We start from the raw sequence: 19,126 nt of genomic DNA, 5'->3' as shown, positions 1-19,126 counted from the left end.
CATGTTTAAATGGGGTTTTTTTTTTTTTTTTTTTTCCAGTGGTTGAGTCTTAAGAGTTTTTTTGGCAAATTTTGCATACGGGTTCTTTGTTTTAAAAAAAGTTATTTTCTTTCTTTTTATTATTATTTTACTTTAAGTTCTGGGGTACATGTGCAGAACATGCAGGTTTGTTACACAGGTATACACCTGCCATGGTGGTTTGCTGCACCCATCAACCCATCATCTACATTAGGTATTTGTCCTAATGCTCTCCCTCCCCTTGGCCCCCAGCCCCTGACAGGCCCCGGTGTGTGATGTTCCCCTCCCTGTATCCATGTGTTCTCATTGTTCAACTCCCACTTATGAGTGAGAACATGCGGTGTTTGGTTTTCTGTTCCTCTGTTAGTTTCTGAGAATGATGGTTTCCAGCTTCATCCATGTCCCTGCAAAGGACATGAACTCATCCTTTTTTTTTTTTTTTTTTTTTTTTTTGAGACAGGGCCTTGCTCTGTCAACCAAGCTGGGAGCAGTGGTGCAATGACCACTCACTGCAGCCTCAAACTCCTGGCCTCAAGAGATCTCTCTGTCTCAGCCTCCTGTGTAGCTCGGACTCCAGGGGTGCGCCTCTATGCCCAGCTAATATTTTAAAATTGTTCGTATAGACAAGCTCTCCCTTTTTTTTTTTTTCAGATGGAGTCTTACTCTGTTGCCCAGGCTGGAGTGCAGTGGCGTGATCTCAGCTCACTGCAACCTCTGCCTCCTGGGTTCAGGCAATTCTACTGGCTCAGCCTCCCGAGTAGCTGGGATTACAGGAGCCCACCACCCCACCCAGCTCATTTTGTATTTTTAGTAGAGATGAGGTTTCATCAGGTTGGCCAGGCTGGTGTCGAACTCCTGACCTCAGGTGATCCGCCCACCTTGGCCTCCCAAAGTGCTGGGATTATAGGCATGAGACACTGTGCCTGGCTAAATTTTGTATTTTTAATAGAGACGAGGTTTCTCCATGTTGACCAAACTGGTCTTGAACTCCTGACCTCATGATCCACCGCCTCGGCCTCCCAAAGTGCTGGGATGACAGGCGTGAGACAGACAAGCTCTCACTTTGTGGCCCACGCTGCTTTCTTTTTTTTTTGTTTTTTTAGACGGCGTCTGGCTTTGTCGCCCAGGCTGGAGTGCAATGGCGCGATCTCGGCTCACTGCAATCTCCGCCTCCTGGGTTGACGCCATTCACCTGCCTCAGCCTCCCGGGACTACAGGAGCCTGCCACCACGCCTGGCTAATTTTTTTATGTTTTTAGTAGAGACAGGGTTTCACCGTGTTAGCCAGGATGGTCTCGATCTCCTGACCTGGTGATCCACACGCCTTGGCCTCCCAAAGTGCAGGGATTACAGGTGTGAGCCACCGCGCCCGGCCCCCACGCTGCTTTCAAACTCCTGAGCTCAAGCATTTCTCCTGCCTGGGCCTCCCCAAGTGCTGGAATTATAGGCATGAGCTACTCTGCACCTGGCCACATACTGGTTACCACGTACATGTTTTGAAAATATCTTCTCCCAGTCTGGGACTTCTCATTCCATTCACAATGTCTTTTGCAGACCAGACGTTTTTGGTTTTGTTTTTATTATTATTATTTTTTTTTGAGACAGAGTCTCACTCTGTTGCTCAGGCTAGAGTGCAGTGGCACAATCTTGGCTCACTGCAACCTCCACCTCCAGGGTTCAAGCGATTCTCCTGCCTCAGCCTCCCAAGTAGCTGGGACTACAGGCACCTGCCACCACACCCGGCTAATTTTTATATTTTTAGTAGAGACGGGGTTTCACCATGTTGGCCAGGCTGGTCTTGAACTCCGGACCTCAGGTGATCCACCTACCTCGGCCTCCCAGAGTGCTCAGATTACAGGTGTGAGCCACCGCACCCAGCTCAGACCAACTTAACCCGAACAAAGTCCAACTTTTCAATTATTTCTTTCTCGATGCTGCCTTTGTTCTGGTGTCTAAGAAGTCATCACCAAATCTGAGATCAATTAGATTCTCTTCTCTACCATCTTCTAGAAGTTTTAAAGTTTTGCGTGTTCTATTCAGGTCTGTTAGCTGATGCCCGTAATCCCAACCTTTTGAGAGACCAAGGTGGGCGGATCGCTTGAGCCCAGCTGAGATGGCACCACTGCACTCCAGCCTGGGTGACAGCGTGAAACTCTCTCAACAACCAAAAAAAGGACAGTGGAGTATTGGCTAAAAGACACACAGATTTAAGCATAGAGAGCCTAGAAATAAAACCACACAAATATAATCAGTTCCTGTGACATATAAATATTTATGGCCAGGCGTGGTGGCTCACGCCTGTAATCCCAGCACTTTGGGAGGCCGAGGAGGGCGGATCACAAGGTCAGGAGATCGAGACTATCCTGGCTAACACGGTGAAACCCCATCTCTACTAAAAATACAAAAAAGTAGCCAGGCGTGGTGGTGGGTGCCTGTAGTTCCAGCTGCTGGGGAGGCTGAGGCAGGAGAATAGAGTGAACCCGGGAGGCGGAGCTTGCAGTGAGTGCAGATCGCGCCACTGCACTCCAGCCCAGGCAACAGAGCAAGACTGTCTCAAAAGAAAAAAATATAAATATTTATTACCATCCCATTACAAGAGAGAGTCAAAAGGCCCAGCAGACAATGTCTAACAAAGACATCTCCCCAAAGGACACCAGTGGTCAATCAATGTAAAAATATGCCAGCCTGTCTGGGCACAGTGATTCATGCCTGTCACCCCAGCACTTTGGGAGGTTGAGGTGGGCAGATTAGCTGAGGTCAGGAGTTCGAGACCAGCCTGGCCAACATGGTGAAACCCCATCTCTATTAAAAATACAAGAATTGGCCAGGTGCCGTGGCTCACGCCTGTTATCCCAGCACTTTGGGAGACTGAGGCAGCTGGATCACGAGGTCAGGAGATCGAGATCATCCTGGCTAACACGGTGAAACCCCATCTCTACTAAAAATACAAAACATTAGCCGGGCGTGGTGGCGGGTGCCTGTAGTCCCAGCTACTCGGGAGGCTGAGGCAGAAGAATGGTGTGAACCTGGGAGGTGGAGCTTGCAGTGAGCCGAGATCCTGCCACTGCACTCCACCCTGGGTGACACAGTGAGGCTCCATCTCAAAAAAAAAAAATTACAAGAATTAGCTGGTGTGGTGGAGCACACCTGTAATCCCAGCTACTCAGGAGGCTGAGGTGGGAGCATTGCTTGAACCCGGGAAGCGCAAGCTGCAGTAAGCCAAGGTCGTGCCACTGCAGTCCAGCTTGAGTGACAGAGGGAAACTCTGACTCAGCCAATTAAAAAAAAAAAGAAAGAAAAGAAAGAAACATGTCAACCTCTGTTGCTGTGATGAAAAATATGAGTTGAAACCTCTCACCCTTTAGGCAAGTTGCTGTCACCCTTGTTGATGACGGTATGAGAATGAGTGTTGCCCTTGTCTATTAGCTGTAAGTACATATTGGTGAAATTTATTGGGTGGATATTTGGTGATATTCCCTCTGTTTCTATCTTCTGGAAGGAATTATAGAGAATCAATATAATTTCTTCCTTAAATGTTTGGGAAAATTCATCAGTAAACCCATCTGGGCCTGGAGCCTTTTGTTTGGGAAGGTTATTAAATTATTGATTCAATTTCTTTAAGAGATATAGGCTTACTCAGATTGGCTATTTCTTCTTGTGTGAGTTGTCAGATTGTATCCTTTTGTTGTTTTTGTCTAGGTGATCAATTTTATGGGCACAGAATTTATAATATTTCTTTATGATCTTTTTAGTGTCCATGGGATCTGTAGTGATGTCTCCTCTTTCATTTACAGTATTAGTAACTCGTGTTCTCGTTCTTTGTTGTTGTTGTTGTTAGCCTGGCTAGAAGCTTATTACTCTCATTGATTGTTATTTCAAAGAACAAGCCTATGGTTTTGATTTTTGTCTATTGACTTGCTGTTCTCAATTCCACTGATTTCTGTCCTCTATGGATTTCCTATTTTCAAATCCACTGATTTCTCCTCTAATCAAATATTTATGATTTATTTCTTTCTTCTTCCATTAGATTTAATGCTCTTCTTTTTCTAGTTTCTCGAGGTGGAAACAAATTATTGATTTTAGATCTTACTTCCTTTCTAATACATGCATTCCATTTAAAATATGCACACCCTTCAAATCAGCAGATCTTCTCCTAGAAATCGATCCTAGAAAATGTTCTCACAGATACGCACAAAAATACTTACAGAGGAGTGTGTGTAAGCACAGGCTGAAGCAGAGTTGATCCATCCAAATCCCCTCACTGGGGGGCATATGGTTAGAGACACCACAAGACATTCACAAAGGTGGTGACGAGTGTATGTCCTACTATGCAAAATAAAACTTACCTGTGTCTGAAAGGAGGCTCCGGAGCAAACGAACTCCCAGAGGTTACTCCCAAAGGGAAGTGGGACCTGGAGGGGAGAGATACGAAGACAAACACGAATACAGAGCTCTCTATTTCTCTTTATTCTTTTACTCATAACAAGTGTGTGTGTGTGTTCTGTAATTGAAAGGTCTAAAAATTAAACCAAAGTTGAAAACTCAATGGTGTCTGGAAGTTCAGAAGAGGTTGTATCTGTTTCTGTGGCTGAGGGGACTTGGAATGTGAGAACCTGGAAGTGGTGGTATCAACCCCGGTTTTATTAGGATAAGTTGCAGTTCAGTGGCGATGGACCACCAGAAAAGCACACAGCAGGGGACGGGAGGCTTCTGGTATGTTCCATGATAGTCTTTGCACCCTGAGCCCACCACCTAGCCTTTCTGTTTTCCCAGCCCCTGCTATCTATGGTCACGTAAAAAGATACCTGTGCCGGGCACAGTTGCTCACACCTGCAATCCCAGCACTTTGGGAGGCCGAGGTGGGTGGATCATAAGGTCAGGAGTTCGAGACCAGCCTGGCCAACATGCTGAAACCCCCATCTCTACTAAAAATACAAAAATTAGCCGGGCATCGTGGCAGGCGCCTGTAGTCCCAGCTACTCAGGAGGCTGAGGCAAGAGAATCGCTTGAACCTGGGAGGCGGAGGTTGCAGTGAGCCAAGATCGTGCCACTTCACTCCAGCCTGGACAACAAAGCGAGACTCTGTCTCAAATAAATAAATAAATAAAAGATACCTGTGCCACTTCAGCTTCCCATACTGAAAACCTCCAATTCTCTTCCTACTTTCTCCCTCCCAAAAGGACCTGTCTGTCACCCTACAACCTCTCTGCAATCTCTTATCTACAGTCTGCCTTCTGCAATCTCTCCAGTTTATAGGATCCTTGTTTGCAAAAGATATGTTGGTAATAATTTCTGCTTCCCTGCTGTGCACACACACACACACACACACACACACACACGCCTGCAAGTGCCATTTTCATTTTAAAAACATTGGTGTCCATCATACAGAGAAATGCTTAGGATTGGAAACAGGAGATACAAGTGGAAGGTTCCACATGAGTCAAGAACTTCTTTTTGTCATTGCTTCTGGCCACAGCTGTGACGTCTGACCCCACCCCAGCCCAGGGGCCCAAGAGATGCTTTAGCTCATGTTCCATCTGTCTTCCTGAAGGCCAGGTCTCCTCCTCTGTGATGGGGTGGGAGGTCCGTGACGGCAAGGCAATGAGGGGCACGTGCAGGCATTTTAAGGAATCGCTCTTCATCCACAGCTGGTCACGAACCATGATGAGACCACTGTCCCTTTCCATGACACCAGCTCCTTGCTAGGAACATCTGCCTGGGGTCTTTTCTCTCCCTGAAAGCCTCTTGCAGACATTCTTTGGAAAGTACTCCTGAGCTCTGTGTGTTGTTGAAGGTTGCTCTTGTCACACATTTGCTTTAGGGCATGTTTGTCAGCCTCAGCACTGCTGACATTTCACACCAGATGATCCTCTGTGGTGGGGCCATCCTGTGTACTGTAGGGTGTTGAGCAGTGTCCCTGGGATCTACTCACCAGATGCCAGGAGCATCTTCCCAATTATGATACCTTTCCAATTATGATCATTCACATTTGCAAACCATTGAATGGATAAATAATTGATGCATAGACAAATAATTGATAGATGATTGATGAACACGTATATGTGATTGTTAGATAACTGATACACAGATGGTAGATGTAATTAATAGATAATTGATTGATAGGTAATTGATATGAATAGATGACAGATCCATAGAAAGATGATTGATTCATAATTGATAGATGATAGATATGATTGCTAGATAGATAAGTAATTGATAGAAGATTGATAGGTAGATAGATGATTGATTGATAATTGATATAGATAGATGATAGATCAAGGGTTGCAAGACGATTGTCTGATTGATAGATGATTGATATAGACAGATGATAGATGATGGATGGATGACAGGGGTTAGAGCGACAAATGGATTCATGGATAGACAGATGGTGAATTTCTTCTTTTTTTCTTTTTTTTTTGAGTTGCAGTCTTGCTCTGTCACCCAGGCTGGAGTGTTATGGCACGATCTCAGCTCACTGCAACCTCCTGCCTCCCAGGTTCAAGGGCTTCTCCTGCCTCAGCCTCCCAAGTAGCTGGAATTAGAGGTGCCCGTCACCACACATGGCTAGTTTTTGTATTTTGAGTAGAGACGGGGCTTCACCGTGTTGGCCAAGCTCGTCTCAAACTCCTGACCTCAGGTGATCCACCCACCTCGGCCTCCCAAAGTGCTGAGATTACAGGTGTGAGCCACTGCTCCAGACCGATGGTGAATTTCTTACGCTCAGGCCAGGTTGTCAACCTCAGCACTGTAGATATTTGAGGCTGGATGCTTCTGTGTGGTGGGGACCCTCCTGTGCACGGTAGGGTGTTGAGCGCCATCCCTGGGCTCCACCCACCAGATCCTGATAGTATCCTTCCTTAAGTTGTGACAACCAGGGGTGTCTCCTACATTTCCAACTATTCTTGAGGGTAGGGGAAGCCTTCTAGGTGACCCTTGTTCTTCTAGACCTGGCATCAGCCACCTTTGGCTACCTCTTAAACATCTACATGACCCATTATATTTCTTTTTTTTTTTTTTTTTTTTTTTTTTTGAGACAGAGTCTCGCTTTGTTGCCCAGGCTGGAGTGCAGTGGCGCGATCTTGGCTTACTGCAAGCTCCGCCTCCTGGATTCACGCCATTCTCCTGCCTCAGCCTCCCGAGTAGCTGGGACTACAGGCACCCACCACCACACCCGGCTGTTTTTTGTTTTTTTTTTTTTTTTTGTATTTTTAGTAGAGACAGGGTTTCACCGTGTTAGCCAGGATGGTCTCAATCTCCTGACCTCGTGATCTGCCCACCTCGGCCTCCCAAAGTGCTGGGATTACAGGCGTGAACCACCGCGCCCAGACGACCCATTATAGTTCTAAATTGATATCAAGGACTCTTGCTCAAACACGTCTGGGTGCAGTAACAGTGACTCTGAGACCACATTGTAAAATCCTGAACAACCTGGTCATAGGAGGTGTCCTGAAGCTGGATTCTTCCCATGACCCTTGTAGGTCAGCATCAGGTGTACACATGTACCTCCTCCCTCCTGGAGCTGGAAGGGGTCTGATGTCTGGGTCATGGAGAGCTCTGGGCAGCTCCTGTGCCATAGATCCACACGTCAAAGGTCAAGAAGATGTCTTGGCCCCTGCAGGGAGATGCTTGAGCAGGGAGCTCTGAATCTTGCTTCTTTCCCTACCCTAGTTGTTCAGTGCTACCATGGCAGGTGAGGAGAGGGTCCTATGCAACCATTCCTCCTGGGCTTTGGCAAATCACATCATAATCTATATGCTCCACTCTGCTAGTGTTGGACGTTTCTCAACAGTAAGTCAACCAAAGAAAGGGGGACTGGGGGACTGCATGAATACACGTTGTTTTTATTGCTTTGCAGTGCCATCTTTATATCTTCAAGTCTTGATATCCTTGTCTTCCATTGAGTTTCTGAGGCCCATTGGCTTGTTCCTCATTTCTTTCTCTTATCCCATAATCTTGTGCTTTTCATGCTTTATCTTTCTTTTAAGGTTCTTCCTCTCTTTTATTTGGTATGAGGACGCTTTCTCGAATTTCTTTGAAGTCTGTTGGTTAAAACTTTTCCTCTCTTTTCTCGGTGTGTTGGTTTGCGACAGCTGCCATAACTAATTGCCACTAATGTGGTGTCTTAAATAACAGCGATGCATTCTCTCCCCATCCTGGAGACCAGAAGTCTGAGATGAAGGTGTCGGCAGGGTTGGTTCCTCATTAGGGCTCTGAGGGAAAATCTGTTCCAAGCTTTGCTCCAGCTTCTGGTGATTTTCTGGAAACAATTGGCATTTCATGGTGGATAGAAGCATCCATCCATGCATCATCTATTCATCCATCCACCCATCTACCCACCCACCCATCTACCCACTCATCCATCCGTCCACCCATCCATCCACCTACCCATTCACCCACTCATCCATCCACCCATCCATACATCCGCCCATCCATCTACCCATCAACCCATCCACTCATCCACCCACACATCCATCCACCTAAACACTGATCCATCCATCCACCCACCCACCCACCCACTTATCCATCCACCCAGCCATCCATCCACACACCCATACACCTATTCATCTATCCATCCACCCATCTATCCATCCACCCATCCATCTACCCATCCTCATCCATTCATCCTCCATCCACTCACCCATCCTCCCACTCATCCATCTATTCACCCATCCATCCACCCACCCATCCACCTACTTGTCTGTCCATCCACCCATCCATCTACCCATCAACCCATCCATTCATCCAACCACACATCCACCTATCTAAACACTGATCCATCCATCCACCCATTCACCCACCTACCCACCCATTCACAAACCCACCTACCATTCATCCACCCATCCACCCTCCCATCCACCTACCCATCCATCCACTTATCCATGCATCCATCCATCCACCCACTCATTCATCTATCTACCCATCCATCCACCCATCCATCCACCTACTCATCTATACATCCACCCATCCATCTACCCATCAACCATCAATTCATCCACCCACACATCCACCTATCTAAACGCTGATCCATCTATCCACCCATCCACCCAGCCACCCACTCACCCATTCACAAACACACCCACCATTCATCCATCCACCCATCCATCTACCCATCCCCATCCATTCATCATCCATCCATCTACCCATCCACCCACTCATCCATCTATTCACTCATCCATCCACCCACCCATCTACCTACTCATCTATATATCCACCCACCCATACATCCACCCATCAATCTACCCATCAACCCATCAATTCATCCACCCACACATCCACCTATTTAAACACTGATCCATCCATCCACCCATCCACTCACCCACCCACTCACCCATTCACACACCCACCCACCATTCATCCACCCTTCCACCCACCCATCCATCTACCCATCACCATCCATTCATCATCCATCCACCCACTCATCCATCTATCATCAATCACCCATCCATCCACCCACCCATCCACCTACTCATCTATACATCCACCCATCCATCTACACATCAACCCATCAATTCATCCACCCACACTTCCATTCATGTAAACACTGATCCATCCATCTGCCCATCCACCTACCCACTCACTCACCCATTCACAAACCCACCCACCATTCATCCACCCTTCCACCCACCCATCCATCTACCCATCCCCATCCATCCATCCATCCACCCACCCATCCACCTAGTCATCCATCTATCCACCCATCCATCCACCCACCCATCCACCTACTCATCTATACATCTATACATCCACCCATCCATCTACCCATCAACCAATCAATTCATCCACCCACACATCCATTCACGTAAACACTGATCCATCCATCTACCTGTCCACTCACCTACCCACCCACCATTCATCTACACATTCACCCTCCCACCCACCCACCCATCCATCCATCCATCCACTCCATCCATCCATCCATCCATCCATCTACCCATCCGTCCACCCATGCACTCATCCACTCACCCACCCATCCATCCATTCATCCATCCATCCACTCACCCATGTACCCATTCATCCACCCATCTATGCATCTACCCATCCATCCACCCACCCATCCATCCGTTTATTCACCCATCTACCCATCCATCCACGCTCATCTCTGTCTTCATCTTCCCATGCCTTCTCTCTGTGTCTGTTCCTAAATTTCTCTTTCTCCTAAGGACACCAGTGAATTTTATTAGGGCCTCTCCCTACTGTATTATGACCACATTTTGACTTCACTAATGACATAGACGCAGGCCCTATTTCTAAGTAAGAAATGGCCATAATAACGAGAGGATCAGCCAGGGTGTGGCCCACGATAACTTCCTCCTACGTAATCAAAGTAGGTAATTGAAGCCAGCGTCTGTTTTGATTGTCTTCCAGCACCACAGCTCCAACAGAGAATGCCATTTGCTGCCTTTGGGGTTGAGGGCCTCCTGAGGCAGCCCTATCAAAAGAACCACAAACTGGGTGGTGCAAACATCCCCAGAAAACCAGAAAGGAGAGCAGACGACAAGCACGGGGCTGGCTTGTGGTTCCTTAGGGCTGGGTCCTCTCACTCCCCTGTGTGTTCAACAGCTGGGACAGCCCCCAGCACTCAGGAAAGAGGGGTGGTTATAGCCAGAAGACAATAGCTGGCAAAAAAGGGTCTGTCACCGGCATGCAATCCCTGCTGCCCACGAGGAGATGACTTTTGTCTCTTTCTCATCCCAACCCTGTAAGGTCCACCCCGAACAAGACTGTAGGATCACTGCACTCAGCATCTGAACCCTTTAGAAAGGGGTTTCCAGGGCTGGGAATGAGGGGAGAGCAGCTTTATTCACAATAGCCAAGAATCAGGAACACGCCAGGCGCGGTGGCTCACACCTGTCATCCCAGCACTTTGGGAGGCCGAGGAGAGTGGATCACCTGAGGTCAGCAGTTCGCAACCAGCCTGGTCAACATGGTGAAACCCCATCTCTACTAAAAATACAAAAATTAGCCGGGTGCGGTGGTGCGTGCCTGTAGTCCCAGCTACTCCAGAGGCTGAGGCAGGAAAATCACTTGAACCGGGGAAGAGGAGGTTGCCATGGGCAGAGATCACACCATTACACTCCAGCCTGGGAAAAAAGACCAAAACTCCCTCTCAAAAAAAAAAATTACAAAAAAATTAGCCAGGTGTGGTGGCAGGTTCCTGTAGCCCCAGCTACTTGGGAGGCTGAGGCAGGAGAATTGCTTGAACCCAGGAGGCAGATGTTGCACTGAGCTGAGATTGTGTTACCACACTCCAGCCTGGGCAACAGAGCAAGACTCCATCTCAAAAAAAAAAAAAAAAAAAAACCAGAAAGAACCAAAATGTCCATCCACAGGATAGACCACAGAATGTGGTCTATCCACTGAAAGGACTGAAACTCTGACACAGGCTGCAGCGTGGATGAACTTTGAAGACCCCTGGCTCGGTGACAGAAGCTAGACACAAAAGACGACATATTGTAGAATTTTATTCTTATAAAATATCTAGAATAGGCAAATCCACAGAAACAGGAAGCAGATTTGAGGTTGACAGGGGCTGCGGACAGGAAAGAACAGGATTAACAGTTGTGGGGTTCTGAAGGGTTTTTGTTTTGTTTTGTTTTGTTTTGAGATGGAGTTTTGCTTTTGTTGCCCAGGCTGGAGTGCAATGGCGTGATCTTGGCTCACTGCAACCTCTGCTCCCCACCCAGGTTCAAGCGATTCTCCTGCCTTAGCCTCTAGAGTAGCTGGGATTACAGGCATGTGCCACAACACCCTGTTAAATTTTTTTTGTATTTTTAGTAGAGACAGGGTTTCACCACGTTGGGCAGGCTGGTCTCAAACTACTGACCTCAGGTGATCCACCCGCCTCGGCCCCCCAAAGTGATGGGATTACAGGCATGAGCCACCACACCTGGTCCATTTTTGTGTGTGTGTGTGTGTTTTTTTTTTTTTTGTAATTTTAGTAGCAACAGGATTTCACCATGTTGGGCAGGCTGGTCTCGAACTCCTGACCTCAGGTGATCCACCCGCCTTGGCCTCCCAAAGTGCTGGGATTACAGGCGTGAGCCATGATGCCTGGCCAGGTTCTGAGTTTTGTTTAGGAAGAAAAATGGTTCTGGAATTGCATTATGGTGTTGTTTGCACATCTGTGAATACGTTAAAAACCACTGAACTATATGAATGAGTGAAAGCTTATGGTATGTAACTCACATCTTGATAAAGCTGTTTTTTTGTTTGTTTTGTTTTGAGATAGAGTCTTGCTCTGTTGCCCAGGCTGGAGTGCAGTGGCGCGATCTCGGCTCACTGCAAGCTCCGCCTCCCGGGTTCACGCCATTCTCCTGCCTCAGCCTCCCGAGTAGCTGGGACTCGCCACCACGCCACCACGCCTGGCTAATTTTTTTTTTTTTTTTTAGTAGAGACGGGGTTTCACCGTGTTAGCCAGGATGGTCTCGATCTCCTGACCTCGTGATCTGCCCACCTCAGCCTCCCAAAGTGCTGGGATTATAGGTGTGAGCCACTGCACCTGGCCAGTAAAGCTGTTTTAAGAAGAAATAAATGAGAGGGCTGGGGGAGATACACACAGACCCTCAAGAGGAGACAAACATTGCTGGATGCATTGCTGCCAGACAGGTGTGCATTTTCCTGCAAAGCATAAGAAAAAGGGTCCAACCTGGCCAGGTGCAGTGGCTCACGCCAGTCATCCCAGCACTTTGGGAGGCTGGGGCTGGTGGATCACCTGAGGTCAGGAATTCAAGACCAGCCTGGCTAACACGGTGAAACTCTTTTTGGGGCTACAAAAAATAAAAAATCAGCCGGGCGTGGTGGTGCATGCCTGTAATCCCAGCTACTCGGGAGGCTGAGGCAGGAGAATCACTTGAAGCAGGGAGGCAGAGGTTGCAGTGAGCCGAGATCACGCCATTGCATTCCAGCCTGAATGACAGGCTGCGAAAAGAAAAGAGGGGAGAGGGGAGAGGGAAGGAGAGGAGAGAGGGAAGGAGAGGAGAGAGGGAGGGAGAGGAGAGAGGGAAGAAGAGGGGAGAGGGGAGAGGGGAGAGGGGAGAGAGGGGAGAGGAGAGAAGAGAGAGGAGGGGAGGGTCACACCTACAGCCCCTGAGCGCCCACCTGTGGTCGGTCCATTGCTTCAGACAATTCAGTGCCCAGATATTTCTGGGGAGCCATCTCTGCAGGCCAGACACCGCCAAGAACAACCGTTGTGCTGATTTTCTAAAATTTCCATCCTGCCCCCTCGAGCCTCGGCAGGGCCCAAACCGCAAGCCGGTGCCTCCTGTGTCAGGGCAGCTGGCGTCAGTTAGAGGTAATTTCTTGATTAATCATCTGTGTTGCTCAGCAGTCCTGTCTGTCTGTCTTCCCTGGGGGCTGTCCGGTGGCCACAGGGGACAGACTCGAAATTGCAACAGATCTGGCTGCTAAGAGGCTGCTTGCTGGATCCTCAGACCACACAAGTACAGACATGAGGGTGACTGGGTGAGGCCGCCATTCAGGACTTTCAACAGCACGTGGTGTTTAAATGTGTGCGAGGCACAGCTGCCTACCTGGGGAGTTAAAACAACAAGTTCCAGCCCAGGTGTGCTGGCTCACGCCTGTAATCCCAATGCTTTGGGAGACCAAGGCAGGAGGACTGCTTGAGGCCAGGAGTTTGAGACCAGCCAGGGCAACATAGCAAACTCCATGTCTGCAAAAAATAAAAATATTAGCTGCGCATGGTGGCATGAACCTGCAGTCCCAGCTGCTCAGGAGGATTGCTTGAGGCCAGGAGTTTGAGACCAGCCTGGGAAACATAGCAAAACTCCGTATCTATAAAAAATAAAAATATGAGCTGGGCATGGTGGTCATCTCACCTGTAGTCCCAGCTACTCAGGAGGCTGAGGCAAGAGGATTGCTTGAGGCCAGAAGTTTGAGACCAGCCTCAGAAACACAGCAAAACTCAGTATCTACAAAAAATAAAAATATTAGCTGGGCATGGTGGCATGAACCTGCAGTCCCAGCTAGTCAGGAGGCTGAGGCAGGAGGATTGCTTGAGGCCAGGCGTTGAAGGCTGCAGTGAGTTACGTTTGCACCACTGCCCTCCAGCCTGGGCAACAAGGCAAGACCCCATCTCTATAAAACAAACAAACAAAAACAAACAAACAAAAGAACAATTCCAGGGCCCCCCTGTTTCCAGCTGTGTCCCCTTTACATTCTCAAAATAAAAATAGTGTCCCTTTGACAGACACTTTTTCATCATCAGTTGATGGATAAAGCGTCTCTCCTTCCAGACGTCCCCCACGGCCACACCAAGCAGAACCCCAAGAAGCAAGGGTCTGCTTTTCCTCCTGAAGCCATAGGTGGCTGGCGGTGCCCAGCTGGCCGTGGGGGGCGGTGCTGACTCGTGCATAACCATAGGTTTCACACCTGGGCACGTACCGGCGGGGCAGAAAACTTCTCCCTGAAACTGAAACGAAAATTCTGGGCCATTTTAAAACCAGTTTGAGGAAGCTGTTTGTACAGTAGTTGGTAAGAAGTCACAGGTCTCCTCTGGAGGAAGAAAGAGCAGGATGGAGCTGTGGGTTGACATGGGTGTTAAAAGCTAGAAAGACTTTGGAGGCTGTGGGTTCGTCTCCTGGCACTCGGATTGTGTGTTTTCTGCTGATAGACGCTTTGTGGGAGGATGTCCCCAGACTAATGCTCCTGGGGTGTCAAGAATTCCCATTAAGATCCCCCTGGGGGCTGACAGTGGCCTTGTGGTTTCCATCCACGGGGGACACGGAGTGAGTCGTGAGGTTTGTATGACAATGCGTTCAACCTGCCCAGGGCAGCCACGAGCCCCACTGTGGATCTTCTAAGAGTCTCAGCCTCTGACATGGGCCAAGGTCTCCAATGACCTCCCTGATCCAAGGAAGGAGGGGATGGGGGGGGGGAGGGAAGGAAGGATGGGAGGAAGGAAGGGAGGAAAGAGAGACGGAGGGAAGGAGGGAAGAGAAGGAAGGATGGGAGGGAGGAAGGAGGGAAAGGCGGGAGGGAGGGAGAGAGGGAGGGAGGGAGAGAGGGAAGGAGGGAGGAAGGAAGGAAGGAAGGGAGGAAGGTAGGAAAGAGAGAGGGAGGGAGGGAAGGAAGGAAGGAGGGAGGGAGGGAAGAGAAGGAAAGATGGGAGGAAGGAAGGGAAGGAGGGAGGAAGGGAGGAAAGAGAGATGGAGGAAAGGAAGGAACGAAGGAGGGAGGGAGGGAAGAGAAGGAAGGAAGGAAGCAATGAAGGGAGGAAGGGAGGAAAGAGGGAGGGAGGGAGGGAAGGAACGAAGGAGAAACGGAGGGAAGAGAAGGAAGGATGGGAGGAAGGAAGGAGGGAAAGGCCGGAGGGAGGGAGAGAGGGAAGGAGGGAGGAAGGAAGGAAAGAAGCAAGGCAGGGAGGAAGGGAGGAAAGAGAGAGGGAGGGAGGGAAGGAAGGAAGGATGGGAGGAAGGAAGGAGGGAAGGGAGGAAGGGAGGAAAGAGAGATGGAGGGAAGGAAGGAAGGAGGGAGGGAGGGAAGAGAAGGAAGGATGGGAGGAAGGAAGGAGGGAAAGGCCGGAGGGAGGGAGAGAGGGAAGGAGGGAGGAAGGAAGGAAAGAAGCAAGGCAGGGAGGAAGGGAGGAAAGAGAGAGGGAGGGAGGGAAGGAAGGAAGGATGGGAGGAAGGAAGGAGGGAAGGGAGGAAGGGAGGAAAGAGAGATGGAGGGAAGGAAGGAAGGAGGGAGGGAGGGAAGAGAAGGAAGGATGGGAGGAAGGAAGGAGGGAAAGGAGGGAAGAAGGAAAGAAGGAAGGAAGGAAGGGAGGAAAGAGAGAGGGAAGAAGGAAGGAAGGAGGGAGGGAGGGAAGAGAAGGAAGGATGGGAGGGAAGGAGGAAAGAAAGGAGGGAGGGAAGGAAGGAGAGAGGAGAAAGAGGAAAGACAGAAGGAAGGTAGGAAGCAAGGGGAAAGGGAGGAAGGGAGGGAAAGAAGGAAGGAGGGAAGGAAGAAAGGAGGGAAGAAAGGAAGGGAAGGAAGGAAGAAAGAAGAGAAGGAATGGAGGGAGGGAGTGAGGGAAGGAAGGATGGGAAGAAGGGAGGGAGGAGAAAAGAAAGGAAGGGAATGAGGGAGGGAAGGAAGGAGGGAAGAAGAGAAGGAAGGAGAGAGGAGGAAGGAAGAAGAAAGGGGAGAAGACAGGAAAGCAGAAGAGAATGACAGACGGTGAAGAAAGGAGGCGGAGAGGGAGGGAAGGAAGGAGGAGAGGGAAGGAGGAAATAAGGGAGGGAGGGATGGAGGAGACAGGAGACCCTGCTAAAGCATTTCCCCCGCCTTGGTCCCCGGGGAGCGGCGCTCAGGAGCCCTCCCGACAGCCACCTCCTCACCTGCGCCCCTGATCCGTGCACCCTTCCCTTGCAGAGCCCGGGCGAGGATCCCTCCAGGATGCAGGTCCCGAACAGCACCGGCCCGGACAACGCGACTCTACAGATGCTGCGGAACCCGGCGATCGCGGTGGCCCTGCCCGTGGTGTACTCGCTGGTGGCGGTGGTCAGCATCCCGGGCAACCTCTTCTCTCTGTGGGTCCTGTGCCGGCGCATCGGGCCCAAATCCCCGTCGGTCATCTTCATGATCAACCTGAGCGTCACGGACCTGATGCTGGCCAGCGTGTTGCCTTTCCAAATCTATTACCATTGCAACCGCAACCACTGGGTATTCGGGGTGCTGCTTTGCAACGTGGTGACCGTGGCCTTTTACGCAAATATGTATTCCAGCATCCTCACCATGACGTGTATCAGCGTGGAGCGCTTCCTGGGGGTCCTGTACCCGCTCAGCTCCAAGCGCTGGCGGCGGCGGGGTTACGCGGTGGCCGCGTGTGCAGGGACCTGGCTGCTGCTCCTGACCGCCCTGTCCCCGCTGGCGCGCACCGATCTCACCTACCCGGTGCACGCCCTGGGCATCATCACCTGCTTCGACGTGCTCAAGTGGACGATGCTCCCCAGCATGGCCATGTGGGCCGTGTTCCTCTTCACCATCTTCATCCTCCTGTTCCTCATCCCGTTCGTGATCACCGTGGCTTGTTACACGGCCACCATCCTCAAGCTGTTGCGCACGGAGGAGGCGCACGGCCGGGAGCAGCGGAGGCGCGCGGTGGGCCTGGCCGCGGTGGTCTTGCTGGCCTTTGTCACCTGCTTCGCCCCCAACAACTTCGTGCTGCTGGCGCACATCGTGAGCCGCCTGTTCTACGGCAAAAGTTACTACCACGTGTACAAGCTCACGCTGTGTCTCAGCTGCCTCAACAACTGTCTGGACCCGTTTGTTTATTACTTTGCTTCCCGGGAATTCCAGCTGCGCCTGCGGGAATATTTGGGCTGCCGCCGGGTGCCCAGAGACCCCCTGGACACGCGCCGCGAGAGCCTCTTCTCCGCCAGGACCACGTCCCTGCGCTCCGAGGCCTGTGCGCACCCGGAGGGGCTGGAGGGAGCCCCCAGGCCCGGCCTCCAGAGGCAGGAGAGCTTGTTCTGAGTCCCAGGGGCGCAGCTTGGAGAGCCGGGGGCGCAGCTTGGAGATCCAAGGGCGCATGGAGAGGCCACGGTGCCAGAGGTTCAGGGAGAACAGCTGCATTGCTCCCAGGCACTACAGAGGCCGGGTGGGGAAGGGTCTCCAGGCTTTATTCCTCCCAGGCACTGCAGAGGCCGGGTGGGGAAGGGTCTCCAGGCTTCACTCAGGATACAGAAACAAGCAAAGCCCAGCAGTGCACAGGGTGCTTTGTTATCCTGCAGAGAGTACCTCTGCCTCTCTGTGCCGCGGGACGGCTTGTGCCACCATGCCCGGCTAATTTTTGTATTTTTTTAAATAGAGCCGGGGTGTCACCCCCGAGCTCCTTAGACACTCCTTCTCACACCTGTCCATACCCGAGCGTGGATATTCAACCAGCCCCACTGCCTCCCCGACTCGGTTTCTGGGTATCCTCCCTGGGCGACCTGCGAGCCCCATTCCCAGCTCTTCTCCTTGCTGATATCCTCCCTTAGCTGTGGTTCTGGCCTTCTCCGTTCTCCTCCAGGGGTTCTGGTCTCCGTAGCCTGGTGCACACCGAAATTTCTGTTTATTTCACTCAGCAGCACTGTGGGTTGCAGTGTTTGGAATTCTTCTTTCAGAGGAGCACCTGGGACTCCTGCAAGTCAGCTACTCTCCGTCCCCACTTCCTCCCCCCCCACACACACACACATACCCCACCCCCCCAACCCTGGAGCTGACCAAGGTGATTTTTGGCACAGTTGTTCTGACCTGGCTTGGTGGGACCCCACCCCTATTCTGCTTCTGTGTATCCCTGATAGAGAAGGAGGTCCCATCAAGCCCCTGGAACACACTCAGGCCTCCCTGACTCAGGACAAGGACAACGGGAGGCACAGGTGTGGAAAGGAGGCTCCGTGAGATGGGCCCCAGCCCGTCCCAACTCAACGGTGCAGCTTGATTCGGGAGTTCCACACCTCCTGCCCATTCTCTGCATCCTTTTCCCCCACGGAGAGCCTCAGCCATGGCAAGTCCATCCGGAGTCCGGGGAGCAGACAACTGGCCTGACCCATGAGACCGTTTGGAGACCAAGCAGCAGATGTAGGTGTGGACCCCAGGAACTTACAGTGGTGTCAGCCGCTGAGCCCCCTCCATGCTGTGTGGGTGGTGAGCAGGCTGTGTCTTTGTCTTTCTTCTTCTGCAAGGGGTGTGCCTGCACCAGCCCCAAGACCTGAGCTGGTTTAGTGCAAAGAAGAGCTCTGACTCCCCATGGGTGTGGGAACATCACGTGGAGTTGGATCCCAGGCTCTCTTGGGTGAGAAAGATCATTCTGGAGGTGGGAATGGGAGAGCTGCCTGTCTGCCCAGGGGCTCTGCGTCTCCATGGTGGGTGGCCTTGGATGTCCAGCCCCTCCCTTTCTGTGCACTGGGGACACTGATGGAGGCTGAAGCTGCTGTTCAGAGGCCCTCTATTGGTGCCTCTCTCCTGCTGTCATCACTATGGCAGGAAAACAGAGATGGTTTAGTAATGAATTATCATTCCCAAAACCCGTGTCCACCTGGAACATCACGATGGGACCATGTTTGAAAATCGGGTCTTTACAAATGTAATTAAGTAATGGGCCCAATCCAGTGTCCCTATGAGAG

General features: G+C 50.6%; 1 protein-coding gene across 1 annotated transcript; it reads left to right on the top strand.

Annotated features, from left to right (window-relative positions):
* The first annotated feature begins 16,252 nt into the window (after positions 1-16,252).
* On the top strand, positions 16,253-18,172 carry LOC129047333 (P2Y purinoceptor 8). Its single transcript, XM_054544171.2, has one exon. The coding sequence runs from the start codon at positions 16,413-16,415 to the stop codon at positions 17,490-17,492; it is 1,080 nt and encodes a 359-aa protein (XP_054400146.1). The 5' UTR covers positions 16,253-16,412; the 3' UTR covers positions 17,493-18,172.
* The last annotated feature ends 954 nt before the right edge of the window (positions 18,173-19,126 follow it).

The sequence above is a fragment of the Pongo abelii genome, chromosome X, assembly GCF_028885655.2.
Source record: "Pongo abelii isolate AG06213 chromosome X, NHGRI_mPonAbe1-v2.0_pri, whole genome shotgun sequence".
Lineage (NCBI taxonomy): Eukaryota > Metazoa > Chordata > Mammalia > Primates > Hominidae > Pongo > Pongo abelii.
Note: the sequence above shows the minus strand (reverse complement) of the source record. Positions and strands in the feature narration are given on the sequence as shown.

Coding starts and splice junctions, on each gene's coding strand:
- LOC129047333 (XM_054544171.2), top strand. CDS start 16,413: ATGCAGGTCCCGAACAGCACCGGCCCGGACAACGCGACTCTACAGATG.